The sequence below is a fragment of the Dromiciops gliroides genome, chromosome 2 (genome assembly GCF_019393635.1).
Source record: "Dromiciops gliroides isolate mDroGli1 chromosome 2, mDroGli1.pri, whole genome shotgun sequence".
In the NCBI taxonomy this organism is placed as follows: Eukaryota; Metazoa; Chordata; class Mammalia; order Microbiotheria; family Microbiotheriidae; genus Dromiciops; species Dromiciops gliroides.
In genome coordinates this window covers 138,234,780-138,255,527 of record NC_057862.1, presented here as the reverse complement: position 1 = coordinate 138,255,527, position 20,748 = coordinate 138,234,780, and the positions used below count along the sequence as shown (strand labels likewise).

The following is a 20,748-nucleotide window of genomic DNA, read 5'->3' as shown; positions in this document are numbered from 1 at the left end:
AGTCTTTCTTTTGTTAAGGGCTAAAATTCTAGCTAAACTGTCTAAAATATCTAATGAGTGGTCACCAATAAATTATAAGCTTTAGCAAGAGTTAGACTTTTAAGCGTTTATTAAGGAGAATAAGAATTTGGTAAAGAGAGAGCAAGGCCTAGATTCCTATCTATTAAAGGGAGAGCACATTTCTAGCTCCGTTCTCCACCAGAGTCCAAAGGAAAGAGCATGAGACCGAGCCACCAGTCTCTTCCTTCTTCCTCCCACTAGCCGGCGTCACTTCCTGATGCCAAAGAAAAGACTCCTGGTCTTGCCCTCAAAGACCTTCGCTTCATGGGCGGAACTCTTCTACAGTAAATCTCCAGCAGGGGGCGTCATTCCAAACCTTACACTATATACTCCACACTTGGCCCAGTGCCTGGTGACCAGGGTAGCACTTTAATAAATGCTTGTTGGGGGGCAGCTAGATGGCAAAGTGGTTAAAGCACCGGCCCTGAATTCAGGAGTATCTGAGTTCAAATCCATCCTCAGACACTTGATACTTACTAGCTGTGTGACCGTGGGCAAGTCACTTAACCCCCATTGCCTAAAAAAACAAAAAAAACAAATGCTTGTTGACTAGCTGTTTGTGTGTGTGTTTTGTTTTTAATGTTTTAATTATGAACTTGACAAACATGAAAATGTCCATATTCAAAGAACAGAAATAGGATTAAAGGAAATCATGAATCACTACTAAAGCCTCTTTTAAAAGTATATATTGAATTTAACACTATAGCACCAACACTTCCATGTTTGTATCCCTTTCTAAACTTTCTTTTCTCTGTATTTTAAATATTTCATTTATTTTATTTTTTCTGTATCACTATCACTCCTCCACTCCTTTTCACAACTCTTCCCCCCAAAATGCAAACCCTTTTAAAAAATAAAGTCAAGCAAAACAAATGCATAAAATTTGGATGAAAATATGTCTCATTCTGAACTTCTAGTCTATCTATGTTGAGAATCTTTTTCTTACTCAGAATAGGACAGATGTTTGTCTTTATTGGCATTACATTGAATTCATCCACATCTAGTCAGATTTGTATATTACATAAAAATTGACAAACACTGTGAATTGAGACTAACTGAGTTTGAAGGTTCTGATGATTTATTCTGCATTTGTGGCTTATGACCTTCCTGAAAATCCTCTTCAGTGGAATTAGGGCTTTTAATTCATGGTTATGTGTTCTATATTCTTCTGAAGACCATTGTTACGATACCATATTCACTGCACAACTAGTATATTATTTTTTGATGTGTATCACCACTTAGAGAACATGTGGGATGGTGGGTAATGAGCTATTCTTTGACATATATCACAACGGGCAATGGAAAGCAGTAATTCTGAATAAGCAAGACTGACTCTACTACTAAGAACAGGTATAGCCAATGGATAGCTTAAATGTCTTTTTATATCACCCACATCTTGATACTTTTAATTTTCAGGAAAATATGATTCAAGGATTTTTGATTTTCTTTGTTTAGGTCACTGATGGCTTATCATCACTGAAAAAAAAAAGACTCAAGGTATACTATTCACTCTCTGTCTTTTATTCTCCAAATAATTTTATTTAATGAAAGGCACCTATCTTGGTCCTGGAAATATTATTTTGCACCCCAGGATACTTTTGCTTGAGAATACTGATAAGCTGGCAGTTAAATACAGCTTCATGTACCTTCTTAGGTGTTTTTTTTTTTTGCATATGTAAATTTAAAAAATAAATAGAGGCACTTTCTCACAGAAAGCCTATCTTTTGGCAATCCAGAGTACTGTTTGTAAATGGGTTGTCTCAATAACAGTTGTAGGCATTTATGTAAAACTTTAAATTTTGCAAAACCCTTTACGTATCTTTTGTTATTTGAACCTCACAACAGCTTTGTAAGGTACATAGGACATTATTACCTTCATTTTATAAATGAGAAAAGAGGGTGAGAGGTTAAAGTAAGTGCCTATAGTCACAGGGGTAGTAAATGTCAGAGGTAAAATACAAACTTGGGCCTCTTCTCATTCCAACTTCAGCATTCTGTACACTTCCATACTGAAGTATAGTGGAGCTGTCAAGGAGGGTCATTAGCCCATATGAGTTTCAATTTCATAATCTGAAAAATGACGGGTTGGATTAGATTACCTCTAAGGTCCCTACCAACTTCTGAAAACACTTCCACCTTGTAATTAAAAGAACTCAAAACATGGTCTAGTGAATAGAGAGCTGGCATTAAAACCAAGATGATCTGGGTTCAAAATCTTGCCTCTGACACGTACAGGATGTGTGATTCTGTGCAAATCATTTACCTTTTCAGTGTTCTAAGCAACTCTATTAGACTATAAATGGCAGAGAAAGTGCTGACCTGCCTTGGTAGGAGTTTCTTCATTTGAGTTCTCTACACCAATGAAATCTAAGTTCCAGTCCCTGTCTCATTGTAATTAAAAGTAATATTTATCATCATCATTGACGTCATCTATAAGCTCTTTGAAAGCAGGGCCATTTTAACCCTCTGCCCTTGTCATAGAATAAATGCTTGCTGGAATGAATAGGGCATTAAATTAAAAGGGTCTTTGAAATGCGAAGGGAGAATGACACGGCTGATTAACATAGTCCAAAATACTGATACACAAATCTGAGCAATGGTAGTGAATTGAGACAAGTTGCCTGGTCAGAGTGGTGGGTGCAGTAGTTTGTGATTTCGCTGAGGAAAGATAGTAGAGTAGATATATTGTGTGATTTGACAGGTGTCAGGAAAGCTCCATTCCACTCCCATATTATTGCATGGCCCAGACAAGCAATCTCCAGAAATTTTATCAGGATGCATTCTCTTGGCTTCCCCACCCCCAAAGAAAATTTTAAAAACAAAAAACACAAATGAACAAACCAACCAACCAACCAACCCTGGGAGGGAACATACATAAAGCTTATCGATCCTTGTAGATTATTGGATTCTTTGTAAAAAGATTTTGGTAGGGATATGGGAAGAGAAAAAAAGGTTAAGAAAGATGTTTGACCTAAAAGGCGATAAGGGAAGTGATAAAGCTCAGTTTGTCTAATAGGTTGCCCTGGAAGAGAGGTTGGATTTAAATGGGAGATTGCGGATGTTTCTCCCTCACCCCCCCTCCCAATTTTTGCCTTAGGACCAGTCTTAATCAGAGAGAGATTAGGGTGAAGAGAATAATTTTCAAACCCTTGAGGTACATAAAAACAAACAAGTCATGAGAGGAATCCCCTCCAAGGAAACAGGTGCTAGCTGCCTGAAGAGTAGCAGGCCTAGGCATTGATGCAGGATCCAGGGATTTTAAAAAGTGACATTTTAAAAAAAGAAAAAAAGAAATGGAAAACCACTCTATGCATAAAGCTTTATTTAGCATGAAGACCCGTTTTCACTTTTCCCTCTGGTGCTAAAGCAAGCGACCCGGCAGTCTGTCTCCCCCCACCCCCACACGCACACAACCACGTCCCTTGCTCCCCTAGACTGGCAGAAGCCCTTCTCCCTGGGCCTCCGGGACGACACGGGGCGGTTCAGCCCCGCAGGTAGCAGCCGTCCAGGCAAGGCTGACGTAGCTCCGAGCCCGACCAGTGCAGACGTGGGCAGCTCCACCGTCGCGGGGTGGGGGGCCTCAGCGTGGCCAGGCTCCCCTCCGCCCCCCCTCGCCGGGGCCAGACCCCTCCCTTTCCTTTTCCACGTCAGGTTTCCAGGGAGGCGAGGCCGCAGTGGTTAGACGGGGCGCGGGTGTGGCGCGGAGGGGCATCGGCGGCGGCACGCCCTGGCTGAGCGGCCGCGGCTCGGCTCTGCTTGGCTCTCAGGCCGGGCGGATAACGGGCTCTGGGGCTGGACCGAGGGGAGGGTGCGGCTCGGGCACTGCCCCGGGTGCTGAATCCCGCCCAGCTTCGCCTCCGGCCCCGAGACCGTTAGTCGCCCTCCCCCCTGAGCTCCGGGGGGCTGCTATTCTCTCCTCGCTCGGGGTGCAACGGAGCTGGGGGCAAGAGCTGCGGGCGCCGGGGATGGGGGGATGTTAGGGCCGGGAGCAGGAAGAGGGAGGGGGTAGGAGGGAGGAGGAAGAAGGAGGGGACTCGGCAAGGGAGGTTTCTTTTCTCTCAGTCTCTCTTTTTATTTTTTTATTTTTGGCCAAACTTTGGCCACGTGAACCGCCCCCCATTCACTTTTGCGCCAATGGGGCAGCGAGGACGGATCCCGAGCGAGGCCACGGGACCACTGCCGCGGCAGCCGCTTCATAACGCGCTGTGCGTGACGTGAGGGGCTCCTGTTGCAATGGCGAGCTGAGCCGGAGGATGTGCAGCAGCAGCGGCGGCGCCGCCGGCGACTACGAGGGCAGGGGTAGCGCTAGCCTAGCGGAACCCAGCCAGTCCGACGGGCAGGGGAGAGGCAGTGAGGGGATATCCCCGCTGCTGGACACGCTGCCATTCCGGCCCCGAGACGCGGAGCGGGAGCCCTCGCTGCCGCTCTTTGGTCCCTTTGCAGTCTCCTCTTCCTCCTCCTCCTCCTCCTCCTCCAGCGCCGCCGCCGCCGCGCGCCGGGCATGGTCCCTTCTTAAAGGCGCAGGACCGCGGCGGGGGTGGGAGGGGGGACGCGGGCAGAACAAAGCACCGGTGCTCGCGGAGCGAGCGAGGGGCCTGCGGGCGGATTAGGAGGACCCCGAGGAGCCATGGGTATGCGGGGCCGGCCGCAGGCGCGGCCGCGCTGCCTGTCCCCGGCCCGGGGCCGCTAGAACAGACAGGGTGGCCTCCCCAGATCGGGGCGCCGTGACGGGCCAGCTCTCTCCCGCCGGCCGGTGAAGGGAGCGGACAAGGGACTGCGGCGAGCGAGCCCCTGGCAGGAGCCGCGGAGCGCAGCGCCGAGCAGTTCGGCGCAGTGGGATCGGGCCGGCTCGGAGGAGGCTGCCCCCGGGGGAGGTGGCTGTTTTTCAGGGGGCGAGGGAGGCTGTGCGGCCGGCGGGCGGTTGGGGAATGGCTGGGAGAAGCCGCCGATCCTGGCTCAGTGTGTTGCTAGGGCTCATCCTGGGCTTCATCCTGGCGTCAAGACTGATCCTGCCCCGCGCTTCGGAGCTGAAGAAAGCGGGTCACCGGCGCAAAGCTAGCCCGGAGGGCTGCCATCTGCAGCAGCAGCAGCTGCAGGATCTGCCACCGCAGCAGCAGCAGCAGCAGCCCCCAGTGCTATCGCTCGGCGGGGCGCGCGAGGACTCCCGGGGCTCGCTGCTTTGGCCTCCGGAGCTGGCCGCTGGCGGCCACCCCGACGACCTACCCCGGGCCAAGAACTTTCTCTTCGTGGGAGTCATGACAGCCCAGAAGTATCTGGAGAACCGAGCCGTGGCCGCCTACAAGTGAGTGTTGCCTGCATAGGCTCCGCATCCCGGGCAGGTTCTCGGGGCATCCGATTTCATCTTCACTCCTCGCCCCTAGCGGCTCCAGTCTCTTCCCTAACCTCTGGATGATTTGGGAAGGCGGGGAATGTTCTTCTGAATCGGTTTCTCTCTGTCAGATGGGACCTGCTTAAGCCTGGAGAGAGCTTTGGCCATTCTCTTGTGTTGGGGGTGGGGGTGGTAAGGGGGGGATGGGGGTGGTAAGGGGGGGATGGGGATGGTGGGTAGGGTCTTTGGATGGTACACAGCATAGATACACTATCCGGTTTCCTGACAGCTGTAACCCTCTCTTGACAAAGCTAGAGGGATTCCAACTGTGCTTATCTGGACAGATAGCCTCTCTAGATTTCCACAGGCACACAAAGGTACATGCATTTTTAAAAAAATTAGGCCAGGAGTTCTTAATCTGGGGTCTATGGGCCATTTTTCCTTGGATAGATTTTCAAAGAGGTTTGTGAATTTGGATGGGGAAAAATGCATCTTTATTTTTACTAATCTTTATCGAAATTTAGCAATTCCTTAAAGTATTTTAATGCATTATTCTGAGAAGTGTCCATCACACACACACCCCGTTAAGAATCCCCGATTTAAACTTTGAGAACCTCTTGGAATGAGCATTTGACTCTTAAAAATTGAGGGATGCTTACAAGGAATTATGCCACTCCAAACTGAATTTGTCCAACACAGCTGCTATTTTCTGAAGCACTTATAACTTCCTGGCATCTAACAGCCAAAAGAGAAGTGTGTTTGTTGTCAGTTAAGATAGCTATCCTAATAAATCAAGACTGGTTTCCATCATTGCAACTGGACTTCCATAAATAGGAGAGCAGGGAGAGATCTATTGTAGCTTTATGATAGAATAGGAATCTTAAGTGTCTTTTGGGGGGGGGGCAGAGTGGGGGGGTACTGTGTTTTTTTAGTAACCAAAATACAATTTAAAAAAATAATGGCTTTCAGTAAATACTCAGCTATTCATATATAATTTGAAAATTTTAGACCTTTGTATAGTAGAATACTAGGTGTGTATGGGAGGGCATAATATCTATGTACTTAAGAATGAAAGAATGTTTTAAATATTAATTCATAAAGTCAAGAGTAGTTATTACCCATTGAAGTAATCAGTATGAATTTTTTAAAAAGATGGGTTCACATTCAGAATGAACACTAGGTATTAGCTAAATAGGCCTTATAAAAGAGATTTTCTGGAATGATGGCTGAAACTGAATTAATTTTGCCTTGAATTAGATAGTAGGAAAAGATAATAAGTCCATTTTCATGAAATTGAATCTTTTAAAAAGTTTTATTGATTATATGTGAGAGACTTCAAGACATATGTCAGGAAAGTTGATATGCGTATACCACCAAAGTTCAAATACATAGAAAAAAATTAATTTCTAGAATATGAGGGTGCTAAGTTAGGATTTATATCTTATTGTAAATGTCTGTTTTGGACCCCATATCACATCTGACTCATCGTTAGCCTCAGTTTCCATTTCCCCCCCAGAAAATAGTAGTGAAGATTAAAAAGGAGTCTGGGACTGAATATACCAGATTGGAAGAAAAGAGTTAGGAAGACACTGTAGTGATAATGGGGAATTATAATAGTACTATTAATGCTGATCTGATTTTATCTATATGGATTTGATCTTAAAGTTTCCATTATGTTACATACATTCAGAGTTCAGATTTAACATGCATGGTTATTGGCTGATAAGCTGAAGAAACATTTAGTGGATAGTAGATTGGTCTGAGCATTAGAAGTACTACTCTATTGTGTATTAAATTGATTCCCTGTTACCATATACAAATCACTTTACTCCCATCTCCATCATAAAATGAGTATAAGATTTTTTAGCATGGCATAGTGCTATACTTAGAACCAGGAAGGCCTACATTCAAATTTTGTCTTTGACAGTAACAGTAAATGTGATGGGCAGGTCATTTAATCCCTGTGTCCAAGGAAAGAAGGAAGGAAAAAAACCAAGCACTTATTAAGCATGAGGTATGTGTCACACATATTCTAAGTGCTTTACTGATATCTCTTTTTGCTCAACAACAACCCTGGGAAGTAGATGCTATTATTATCCCCATTTGCCAGCTGAGGAAACTGAGACAGATGCCAGGATTACACAGTAAGTAGTAGCCGAGACAAGATTTGAACTAGTGTCTTCCTGACTACAGGCCCACTACTCCACTTTAGCTTCTTCAATTATAAAATAAGAATGATAATCCATGTCCTGTCTCACAGTAATGTTGTGAATCTCAAATGAAATAATGTATGTGAAATTCTTTGCATACTTTAAAAGGACATATGAAAGTCAATTATTCAATGTGGTTGCAAAAATATCATATGTTCAAATGAAAACCATTCTATAAATTCACTATCACTTTTTGGTAACCATCTTTTGAATACAGCTTATGATATCCAGAGTATCTGACCACCCTGTGGTTAGCTTATTAGTTGTGTGACTCAACAATAAATCCAGTGTTATTTTGAAGTCTGATCAATATCGTTAATATTTTCCTAGAGGCTGGGATATAATGTTTCACATATTGTTTTTGCCTCATTCTTCACTTCTCAATGCCCTTTACTTTGGGGGCTTAATGTTGACCCTCATGCTTTGTCTTCCATGCTCCTCTAATGGATACTCTTGGAATTATTGTTTGAGAAAGGTAGAAACATCAATCATTTGGCCTTCAGTCTTATTATTACTCTTTTGGTGATACTACTATCCTTTTTTTCCTTCCTTCTCTTGCCACTCATCTTCCTTCATTCCTTTAAAACAAAACAAAGAATCTTTTCTGGGACTTGCCCCTTATTCCCCTTTTGGAAAAGCAATTAGGATTCAAAGGACTTGGTGAGGTGAATTCTCTCCACTGGTTGGGCTTTGGCACCATGTAGCCTAACATTTCCCTAATCTAAAGATAGTTTTGACTGATTCTGAATTGTCATTTGACCAGGTAATTTTTAACTCGAGAGGGTTGTCTTGACTTGGATTTGGTGGTTATATACTAGTTACTCAGTAAACATTTATTAAGTGCCTACTGTGTGCCAGGAACTGTGCTAAGCATTGGGGGTTACAAAGAAAGGCAAAACACAGTCGCTGATCTCAAGGAATTATCAATCCAATGGAGGAGATACCAAACAAATAAATATGCACAAATAAACTATATACAAGATAAATGGGAAATAATTAACAGAGTGAAGGTGCTGAAAATAAGAGGGGTTGGGAAAAGTTTTTTGTAGAAGGAAAACTTTTATTTGGAACTTGTAGGAAGCCAGGTGATGGAGAGGAAATGGGAGAGCATTTGGAACCATGGGGCCCTGAGGCCCAGACATAGAGTATCTCATTCATAGAACAGCTAGGAGGCCAGTGTCACTTGATGGAGGGGTACTTGGAGGGGACTAAGTCATAAGAAGATTAGAAAGGTCAGAGTTGGGAGAGGGAAAGGGACCTAGAGTATGGACTTTGAATACCAAACAGAGGACTTTGTATTTGATCTATACCTTAGAGTTAGGTTAGACTGTTTTTAAGTTGAAAGTCAATGTTCAGTCCTTAAATGAAGTAATACTAATTTTGGTGCAAATTTAGGCTTAAACTTTTTGATCTAGCCAAGATGGTGCTTCGTTAGTATACCTGGATGTACTTGAAACTGTATCAGTATAAGTTAGTGTGTATACTGACTCTCTTACTGTATACAGTTACTATCTACAGTAACACCCTTAAAATCATCTCAAACAATAGAGTTGCAAAGACACTTGAAGATCACTGTGTTTAGTCCTCTCATTTTATAGATGAAGAGACTAGGGCCCAGAGAAGTGGTGTGTTTTTTTTTTTCAGTCACACAGGGTCAGTGTAAGGTTTTTTTTAAAAAAAACTATGCCTTATTCCCTTCTTTACCAAGGATGCAAAACAAAAACAAAAAACAAAACCTGACTGGAGCATCCAAAATAGATCTCACAAAGTCAGTACAGTAAAAGCTTTTCTTCTGATGTTTAGAAGCTCTCTGCTTACTCCTGCTTTACACATAATTTTAAAAAGTTTAGTTATCTGGAAATTAGAAGGGAGAGCCATTATAGGCAGGTACAGTGAAATGTAATCAATAGTCTGACAGCAAGTGAATAGGAAACTAGAAAGAGTAAACTTAAGAATTAGAGTATGGTAGCCTGGGGCCAACAGCCCAGTACTCACTGAGGCAATATTGTAAAATCACTGAGAGGCTGTTGTAGTGTAATGAAAAGCCTGGAATCTCTCTCAGCTTTGCTATCTACTACTGATACAGTTTGGGCATAACATTTAAACTCTCCAAGCTCAGTTTTCTCATTTATTAAATCAATAAAGTACTCATACTACTTGCTTCGTAGTGCTATGAACTTAAATGAGATAAATGTAATTGTTACAAAGCTTCTGTACAAATGAAAGATGTTTATAATAACATGTATTAACAAGGATGGACCTAGAGTCATCAAGAAAAGGTTAAATTCATTATGCTCACAAGGAAGTGTATAATACATTTTAAAAAGATTATCCAAACTGTATAAAAAAAGAAAAGAAAAGAAACTGCTGCTTGAATAAAGTCTCAACTATATTCAGAAAACTTGACCATTTGGATGACTCAATCCCCAGAAGGTCCTAAAAGGCCTAGAGTCTACTGTATTTTCTAGGAGACTTATTTGGGTCTTAGATTTATTACATCTTGTAGTACATGACTTGACCAGAGTAATTTTTCTACTTACTGGCAGAGGGTGGTCAGAAATCCTTATTGGTCCAATCACTTGCTTTGACAACTGAAATTGATAGTCAGAAACATAGCAGTGTGGATAAACTGAACAATGTGAATTACTGAGAGAAGAATTTTTTCTCTCCAAAAGAATGACTGGGAAAACTAGAAAAGCAGTTAGGCAGAAACTAGGTTTAGACTCACAGATGATGTTATACTCCACAAAAAGTTCAAAAAGGGTATAAAAATTAAATCTCAAAAGATAAAAGACATCAACAAAATGCATTTCATAAGTTGGGATACAACATTAAAGTAAAAGGGGAAAAGTTTTTGAAATCTTGAATCTGAAAATTGGTATACCTCATGTCTTACACTGATTATCAGCTATGGATTATCTGAAGACTTTGGTAGGAGAGAAAAAAAAGGAAGATAGTCTTTGGGCTTTTCCCCCCTTCTCTGCTTGTTAATATCTTTCCTAGACTTTCAGTTCAACAAGCATTTGTTTAACTATCCATACTTGCTAGAAATTGCTGTTATAGATAGAAAAACCAAACAATTCTTTTCTTCAAGGAGCTTATACACCTCTGGTGGTAAACAACTTGTATGCAGACAAGTAAATACAAAATATATACAAGATGAATGTAAAGTGATTTTAAAGTGTGGGTGGGAGGTGAGGCAGAAGGATTAGGAAAGGAGGTGGTGCTTGAGCTGGACTTTGAAAGGATCTATAGAGATGGATGGAGATGATTTAAGAGACGGAGATAAAGAGAGCATTCCAGGGATGGAGGATGGTCCATGCAAAAGCCTGGAGAAGGAGATGACACGTGGTGTGCACAGAATGGCAGCCAGTGGGCATGTTTAGACCAGTGAGCACCTGACAGAATGACCTGCAGTGAAGCTGGAAAGGCAGGTTAGAGTCAAGTTGTAAAGGGCTTTTAAATACTAGATGGAGGAGTTTGTATTTTATCCTAGAACAAGGGGTTCTTTTAAAAATTTATTTATTTTGTGAGGCAGTGAGGGTTAAGTGACTTGCCCAGGGTCACACAGCTAGTAAGTGTCAAATGTCTGAGGCCGGATTTGAACTCAGGTCCTCTTGAATCCAGGGCCAGTGCTTTATCCACTGTGCCACCTAGCTGCCCCTGAACAAGGGGTTCTTAACCTGGGGTCCCTGAACTTGTTTCTTTTTGATATTTTGATAACTGCATTCCCACATAGTTGGTTTCTTTTGTAAGCCTATGTATTTTTATTTTATACATTATACATTATTTTATACATTTTAAAACATTCTGAAAATGGGTCCATAGGTTTCACCAGGGGCTAATGAAACAACAAAAAATGTTAAGAATCCCTTTTCCCCAGAGACATTTAATGAGTCACACCTTTTAGAGCAAGAGTGACATTTTCCAGCATGTGCTTTAGCAGTGTCTATTTGGCAGATGAATGGAATCTTGACTGGAGAGGGGAGAGAAAGGATTCAGGGAAATAAGTTAGGCTGTTGCAGAAGTCCAGGTAAGAGATGATGAGGTCCCTCCATAAGAATGGTTGTGGTATGAGTAGAGAAGGGTATGTATTTGAGACAGGAGGTGGTAGAATCAACAGATCAAAAAGACTTGTGTAGGTAGTAATATTGGCTCATATTTATATGGTGTTTTACAGTTTACCAGGTCATTTACCTTACAATAAATCTGAGTGTACAGATTGTGCATATATTATTGTCCCAATTTTGTATATGAGAAAACTATAGGCTGTACCCAACAGCTTTGTGTAATCTGAAAATTGATAATATACCATCTATGCCTTTATCCTAGTGACTGATTAAAAATGTTCAACAGTCTAGGACTAAGCATAAATTTTTGGAGCACTACAGTAGAGACTTCCTTCTAAATTGAAGTATTATTAACTACCCTTTGGGTCTGGTCATTCAACCAGTTCTGATTTCATTTAGGTGTATTATTTTCTATCCCACAGCTTTCCCACACAACTTTCCCCCAAAGCTAGCATGAGACTTTGGTATCTACTTTGCTAAATTATGGCTAAACTCTATCTGTCTATAACATTTCCCTGAATACCAATCTAGTAGTCCCATTTAATGGAAGTGAGGTTAATTTGTTGTGGCTTTCTCACCTACCTTCTATTTTCTATTTGTGTCTTTTAAAAAGTTGAAGTTAGTTGAACTTTTTTTTAACCTATGTGTCTCTTGCACATATTCATTATCCACAAGGGTCTACACAATGCCCAAAACTTCCTCTAGGTTTCTTAACTTTATATGGGAAATCCCTCCATTTCCCCTTGTCTTTGCTGAATAGTAATGAGAGCAAGGCTGCTTTCCTTTTTTGATCAGATATCTTTTGGTAGTATCTTTTATGCAATATATTTCATGTAATTAATAATCAATAATATGCAAAAGCTTACTTACGCCCCTTAAATAACACTCCATTGTCTTCTTGGGTAACCTAAAGTTTTTATTCTTTAGAGGTTGTGACATTCCGTGATTCTTAGCTATGTTGTGTTATAGAATAATATTGATATTAAAATGATGGATTTTTGTTTTGGAGAGAAAAGTAGTCTATTTTCTCACATGCACAGTTTGTTGAAGTAATTGGTCTCAGTAGAGAAAACATTTCTTTTCAAACATATAAAAATGCAAATATGATTTTAGTTCAGAGCAAGCCTTCACATAAACTGGCATAGTTAGAAGTGATAAAGTTTGGGTCAGAGACCTGGCTTGAATTGTAACCACAGGCAGGCTTTCTTTACTTGACCACTCTGATCCTCAGTTTCCTCATTGATAAAGTGAATTTAATAATACCCATAGTGCCTTCCTTCACAGTTTTGATTCTTCAGGCATTGAGATTTTCCATAATCTACAAGCATATATCATCACTGGAAGAATATGTGTATTTAAAAATATAGGTTTTTGTGTCAGTAAGCACCTTAGGATCATTGATGGCACTATACACTTAAACAAATGGAATTCAGCCTGTTCTTTCTCCCATCCATTTCTGGGCTTAGCTCATTCATTGTTCACCTGCGATGTCTGTTGCAAAGGGCAATGGAGAGAAACAAATGGTAAGTGTAAATAGGATGCAGCATGTTATCAATAATGAGTTTATGAAATTTTATTCATGGTATAAAAAATATCCAGTAGATGCAAGCTCAGAAAAGGAGATGGGATGGTTATGTGATGAGAATGTGGACTAACGCATGTATTTAAAGCAAAGTTCTAAAGAACTGTGGCTATTATCATTACCTAATCAGTGTCACTGTTATTTCTGGGGCCATATATAAAATTGATAGTATTTTCACAAATTGGATTATCTCCCTTCTAACATTCTCTTCACATTTCCTAGAAAAAGGTTGGAAAAATCATTGGGGTAGATTTTTCAGCCTTTTGATTGGATGGCAGAGAATTTTTTTTTTTTTTTAGTGAGGCAATTGGGGTTAAGTGACTTGCCCAGGGTCACACAGCTAGTAAGTGTTAAGTGTCTGAGGCTGGATTTGAACTCAGGTACTCCTGACTCCAGGGCTGGTGCTCTATGCACTGCACCACCTAGCTGCCCTGAAATATTTATTTTTGTCAAAATTCTGTTAGCATATCTTTCCCTGGTGGGGACATTGTTTCTTTCATGTGCTGTGGGTATTTATTAAATATTCCTGGGAATAAAAAATTACTGGTAGAATCTTGTTATTTAGCAAGCTTTACAGATGTATATGGGTCTCAGCAGAAATCATCCGGTAAAATTTGCTTGGATTTGAACTTTAGAGAAGTTAGTGCATGCCAGATGGCTGTTTGTTTTTTTAATTCATAAATCACAATCAATGAATGGACTTCACTTTTTAAATAAGGGAAAAGTTTAAATTATAAAAATGTGCTCCATCTTGGAGAAAAAACCCCCCCAAAACAGTCCTTGCCCTATGACCTTTGAAGGAGAGAAAGTAAAAGGACTTTTCTTATTTTAGCCACATCTCAGAATTAACCCGAAAAGCCTACCAGTTACATCTTAATTTAAATTTGCATTTTCATTAACAACCTAACATCCAATTTTTTAAAACAACTTTCAGTCACAGAGATTCTCAGAATTTGTTTTCCAAAAGCATAATGAACTTTTTAAAAAACCTTGTAGTAAGGTATTGAGATTCAAGGGACTTTGTCACTATTCCCCCCTCAGCCTTTTTACTTGCTCCACTATCTATCTACTCCTCTTTCTTTGTTGTTGGGCTGCCAGCAAATAGGATTTGTATAGGAAGTATGGCTGAAAGGGCCAGTAGCCCCAACATAAAGGGACTTGTATCTTTTTCCAGACCTTGGACTGCTCAGTCAGACATATAAGGGCATACCTTTGTGTCCTGGCACAGTGCCATATTCTGGAGATAAAAAGATGAAAAATAGCACAATTTGTCACTCAATGAGTTGATGATACTAGACAGTGATGTTTATACAATAAGTATAATGCAAACTAGAATGTAATCCAGGCAAAGGAATAATTAAAGGTGCTCTAGGAAAACTTGAGGGAGGAGAAGAGGACGTTCAAGGGTAAGCTTTGATAAAGGAGGTAGAGCACCTGAGCTCAGGGACAGATGAATTTAGTCAAGCAGAAATGTAAAGAGGCCTTGGCAAATGCATAGAAATGAGAACCAGATGGTTCAGAAGACTAAATGCTAGGTTAAGGATTTGTATTTTTTCCTATAGGCAGTTGATAGCCAATAAACATTTTTGAGTAGGAAATTGACATGGTCAGCCCTCTCCTACATTCATTTTGGCAGTTGTGTGAAAGATAAATTGAAGAGGGGAGAAATGAGAGTCAAGGAGACCAGTTTGGAGGCTGTTACAGTAGACTAGGCAAGAGGTGATGGGATTTCTGAACTAGGATGGTGGTGGTATGAAGAAATATAATGATCAAATGTGAGCAATATTGTGGAGCTAGAATCATAGGATTTGGAAAAAGATAGAAGGTGACAGAGAATGATGAGTCAGAAATAAATCTGAAGTTTCAAACCTGGGTAATTGGAAGGTTAATGGTACCATCAAAAGAAAAAGGGCATTTGGAAGAAATGGCAAGTTCAAGAGGGAATTTAATGAGTTCAGTTGCCATCTCTCTTAACCCTTCTATGGAGAATGTAAGACAAATAAAAATTTAAAAGTTTTATTTAAAACAGAAAATAAAGCAGAAACCCTTATCATCTCTACTACTTGACAAGTAATTTAATAAATCTTATATTGTATGGTAGTAGAAAAACTATTGGTTAGTCAGAGTTACTTCTATTATATTGACAATTTTATACTTTGCTCAGTCATTATAACCATGTTTCGAGTAAGTACTAGAAAAACCATACTTAGAATACCATAGATATTCTATCTGTTTCAGCCTGAGGAAAACCTTTTCTTCTCTTTTAGTTTATCTTTTGTGATGCCATTTGTTATGATTTTATATCCTATTAAAAATCATTTTTTCCAATTCTAAACACTATTGGCCCCTGTAACACTAAACTCAAAAAACACTTCAAAAGTGTCATCTCTACTAGTTTGTTCTGTAGCCAAAGAAAACCTTATGCATGAAATAATTAAAAATACAATTTGCATTTATTTGCATTTCTAGCTTTTAAGATAATATTAGGAAGGAAAGTAGATGCTTGCAATGAGAAATTACAAAAAATTGAAAATGTGACTATAAGCATAATTGTTATTTTATATGTAGTTAGGGCATTTTGCTAGATGGACATAAGTGGAAATTTTATATTTATTTAAAGTTTTATCAGATTAAAATTGTTATGATTAAGTTTTCACTCTGAGGTAGTATTTCTCCTCTTCACTTTCCTTTGCTTCGTTAACATAATTTTTAGATTAAAATACTGCCTCAAACATGAAATGAGGATAAAATTTTTTTTATAATATCACCTGTCCTTAAATTTAAAGATTACTCATGGAGTAATGAGCTAGTGTAACTTGTGAATAATAGGCATTGACACTGTTTGTTATGCAGTCAGACTTAAGGGTTGACTGAGCACAACCAAGTTATGTTATAGTCTGCTAACCTTTACCATGGGTTCTGCCAACATTATTAATAGATGAGGAAGAGGAAATATAAATATAGCATAGGGTCTTAAATTGTAAAGAGGAAAAAATTTTCAGTGATAAGTGGATTGGAAAAAATATAAGCATAATTCCTTCCATATTAGAGACCCTTGATAAATGCTTGTTGAATTGAATTTGAAGGTGACAAATAGCAGTAGATGAGAGACTGCATGAAAGGATGGACAAAAGACTCGGTAGATGAGATGGTCAAAGTGATAGAATTGGTTCAGGTTTTGTAGTATAATATTTTGATGGACTAATGAAGCCCGATGAGTAAAAATTGGATTGTGTAACTGTTTTTGCCTTTTAAATAGATAAATTTATTATTTATTTTAGTAAAATAAGCCTTTGAAATAGCAGAATTTGTCTTTCCTTTTTGGGGGGATGTAATGTATAGCTTGCCCAGCTAAACTTGCTCAGTTTTTTTCAGTACCACTAGTCTTGAAGAACACATCTTAGTATAAAACACCCTACAGATGTCTTCTAGGCTGTCACCCAAGCAATGTTGGAGTTACAATCTGTTATTTGAGACAAATTCATGATGATCAGTTTCTTGAATGTTTTATTAATATAGACTATCATAATGGATTTTGCTGGGTTTTTTTTCACTTTATTATTTAAGAAGTAATTCTTATAAGTCTCAGAAATGGGCAAGACTATTTAAAAGATAAACCTTTAGACTCTTGAATTTCATTTCAGAACAAAATTATATCTTTTTTGAGCTACTAAGGCATCTCAGCTGCAAAAGAGTCTTATTCCTCAGGAAGCTTGAGAAACCCCTTTATAATTCAGCTAACAGTAACTGAATGCCTATTATGTGAGGTAAAATACAGTGCTAGGCTCTGGGAATATAAGAATGGAAAATGGCATAGTTCCTGACCTCAGGGAACTTATTTTTCTCAAACTACTAGTTACAAAGACAAAAATACAGACATCATACTTTTTCTTTCTTCTGTTACCTAAAAAGGAATAGCTAAAATAACCAAATTAGTTAAAGCATGCACTTCAGACTTTTGTTTTTGCAACAGTCCTAAAGTTGAAAGACGATAATGAATTAAGACACTTTTGGATTCCTGCTTTTTCTATAGTCTCTCCTTTTTTTTTTTTTTTTTTTTTTTTTTTAGTGAGGCAATTGGGGTTAAGTGACTTGCCCAGGGTCACACAGCTAGTAAGTGTTAAGTGTCTGAGGCTGGATTTGAACCCAGGTACTCCTGCCTCCAGGGCCGGTGCTCTATCCACTGCACCACCTACCTGCCCCTCTATAGTCTCTTAAAGTCCATGTTTTGGCAACAATGAAAAGAGGTTGAGGATTGTACTAGAAGTGAGAAGAATTAGATTCTTGGGACCTTAGATTGAAAACTGGAAGGGACCTTAGATACCATCTCATTCTACCCTCTCCTTTTATAGATGAAGAAACCAAGATGGATAGATGTTAAGTGACTTGAAATCTGGATCCCACTGGTCTAAGTGGCAGAATCAGGATTCAAATCATGCCCTTCAAATCCAGATTAAATTGCTGATCACTGCCTCATGTCTGGTTTTGGTTGTCAGTGTTGTGTGATCTTGGGCAAATCACTCAATTTCTGGGCCTGTAATTTAAAATAGGAGGTAATTTTTGCCCTTCCCCCCTGAAAAGGTTATTGTGAAGAGCAAATTAGATATCACACTTGAATTGATTTTCCAAGTTGCATGCTTTTTTATTAAAGAGAACAAGTGGGGGCAGCTAGGTGGCGCAGTGGATAAAGCACCAGCCCTGGATTCAGGAGGGCCCGAGTTCAAATGTGGCTTCAGACACTTGACATTTACTAGTTGTGTGACCCTGGGCAAGTCGATTAACCCTCATTGCCGAGAGAGCGAGAGAGCGAGAGAGCGAGAGAGCGAGAGAGCGAGAGAGAGAGAGAGAGAGAGAGAGAGAGAGAGAGAGAGGGAGAGGGAGAGAGAGAGGGGGGGGGAGTGGGAGGGAGAACGAGAACAAATGATTTACAGACATGGAAATTCAGGCCTTGGTTTGTCGCTAGGGAAAGACCGAACTCAAAGTGAATTGCCTTGCTTCTGTTACATAAACAACACTTCCGGGTACCTACATTAATGAGTAATGGTCCTTGGTGCCTTGTAAATCTGATTTCTAATTATAGTCATTTAGTAAAATTTAAGTATGAAGGGAACACTTTAATACTCCACCCTTTACTGCATGGCATTCTTTGTAACAGGATTTGATTTTTTTTTTTAAGTTAGAAATAATAGAGGGAGAAAGCAATTTGCTTTTCATTCTTATGAAAAGTACTAATTTTTCAGAATGAGCAGATAGCCCAAACTCTGCAAATATGAAGTATGAAAGATTATTGAAAATGAAAGCGGTATCTCTCTGATTTGATCTCTAACTGGAATTTATTTTAATTCTAGAACATGGTCCAAGACAATTCCTGGGAAAGTTGAATTCTTCTCTAGTGAGGGTTCAGACACGTCCATACCAATTCCTATAGTGCCACTACAGGGTGTGGATGACTCCTATCCACCCCAGAAGAAGTCCTTTATGATGCTCAAGTACATGCACGACCACTACTTGGACAAGTATGAATGGTTTATGAGAGCTGATGATGATGTTTACATCAAAGGAGATCGTCTGGAGAATTTCCTAAGGAGTTTGAATAGCAGTGAACCCCTCTTTCTTGGGCAGACAGGACTGGGCACAACAGAAGAGATGGGAAAATTGGCTCTTGAGCCTGGTGAGAACTTTTGCATGGGTGGTCCTGGTGTGATCATGAGCCGAGAGGTGCTTCGAAGAATGGTACCACACATTGGAGAATGCTTGAGAGAAATGTATACTACCCATGAAGATGTGGAGGTGGGGCGATGTGTCCGGAGATTTGCAGGAGTACAGTGTGTCTGGTCTTATGAGGTAAGAACAAAGTTATTTAATAGTTTGTAAACATTTTGGGGCTTTTAGTATTGAATCAGTATGGGAAATTCATATATCCTTAGATTGAAAGTTCTGTTATGAAGTTATCACATGCCCTTCATATTTTTGTTTCTGATTTGTATTTCACTTTTTCACCTAACAAGTTTCACATTTCTTCTTCTTACATTTAATGTGAAGGGCCCTCTGTTTTTCTTCCACAAATAATGCCTTCAGCTTATAATAATGTTTTTGTTACTTAATCCTGAAAAAGAAATTAATCTACTGTAATTATTTCCAGCCTATAGTTAACAAACAGTGGAACATGAGAAAGGAATCTTTAAACTTGTAGTCAAACCATGGCATTTCACAGATAAGGAACCTGAAGCCCAGACTGGCTAATCTAAAGTCATGACCATATCAAGAGGTCATCATGATTCAATTAAACATAAATTATACTGCTATATGTAAGACATTCTTCTAAGCACTAAGGAATACCAAGATAAAAGGCACATTTCCTGTCTTCAGAGGCCTTATAGTTTAGCTGGTGAGAATGAATACATACAAATAGGTAATACAAAATGGAAAGTAAGAGAAGAGGAGAGGGACAAACAAAAGGGAATAGGATCTGTGGAAGATACCATTCCTTCTAGGTGTGGGAGAATAAGGTATGGAAATAGGGTGGATTCAGTGCATGGAGTTTGATTTGGGGCTTGTAGAATAGGTAAGATTTTTATATTGAGATGGGGGAAGTTGAGAGTGTTGAGAAGAAATTAAAATTAATTCTAGACATAGGAGAGGACAAAGAAATAGAAAACATTTAGATAACCTTGGAGAATGAGTGGTGTAGTTTGAAGGATCATTGCGATATGGGGGAGAAACCGATAGGAGAAAGCACATGGGTCCTTAGGATTCCTCTGTAAAGAATTACACTCTCACGCAAGACCTAATTAGGAATAAAAGAACAGGTTTATTGGGGTACAAGAGAAACCGGCCGGGAGGAAGGTTTTGCCTGAACAAAACGCTTTCCTCCCTGACTAGCTCAAGGAGCACCATTTTATAGGGTTTAGATGGGGTGCGTAAGAGTCTCTTATTGGGCGAGGGGCTGGTGGTCTTCCTGCGTTGCGCTGGGGTAGGAGGAATCCCTTCTGAGCCATCTGGTGGTGGGTGTCAACTTTGTCCTGATGGGTCTAAGCAGTCTGCTGATGGGCTGTTCCAGGTGGTCTCCTGGATTACCTCATCCAGGTGCTTAGGAGGACTGGAATGTAGGGTGGTGGTACTGGAACATGCTCAGTTCGATCTGGTGCCGCTTACCTCCATTGGGGGTGTGTGTGTGTCCTTGATTGAGTTCAAGGAGAGGCCTACTTGATTTCAAGGGAAAACCCCTGAAGTTTCAAGGAAAAAGTTCCTTGAACCCCCCAGAGAACTGTTGGGGTAACCAGGGCCCATAATCCTCCCATGACAATTGATTAGAATAAGTCTGGGAAAGTTGAAGCCAGACTGTGGAGGGAGTGACTTTAAGACTAAGAAGTTTGGACTTTACTACGCAGGCAACGGGGAGCCATTGAAAGTTTTTGAGCAGGAGAATGACATGATGTAGCAAGATTTGGTCCAACAATAGTAAGTTTGATATGGAAAAATTATTTCTTCAGAAGA

General features: G+C 40.2%; 1 protein-coding gene across 1 annotated transcript in view; it reads left to right on the top strand.

Annotated features, from left to right (window-relative positions):
* The first annotated feature begins 4,985 nt into the window (after positions 1-4,985).
* The window catches only part of CHSY1 (chondroitin sulfate synthase 1), a 92,084-nt gene continuing 76,321 nt past the window's right edge, over positions 4,986-20,748 (top strand). Inside the window, exons 1-2 of the mRNA XM_043986189.1 lie at positions 4,986-5,362; positions 18,600-19,095. Coding sequence (XP_043842124.1) covers positions 4,989-5,362; positions 18,600-19,095 — 870 coding nt within the window. The 5' untranslated portion in view covers positions 4,986-4,988. The remainder of the gene's footprint in view (positions 5,363-18,599; positions 19,096-20,748) is intronic.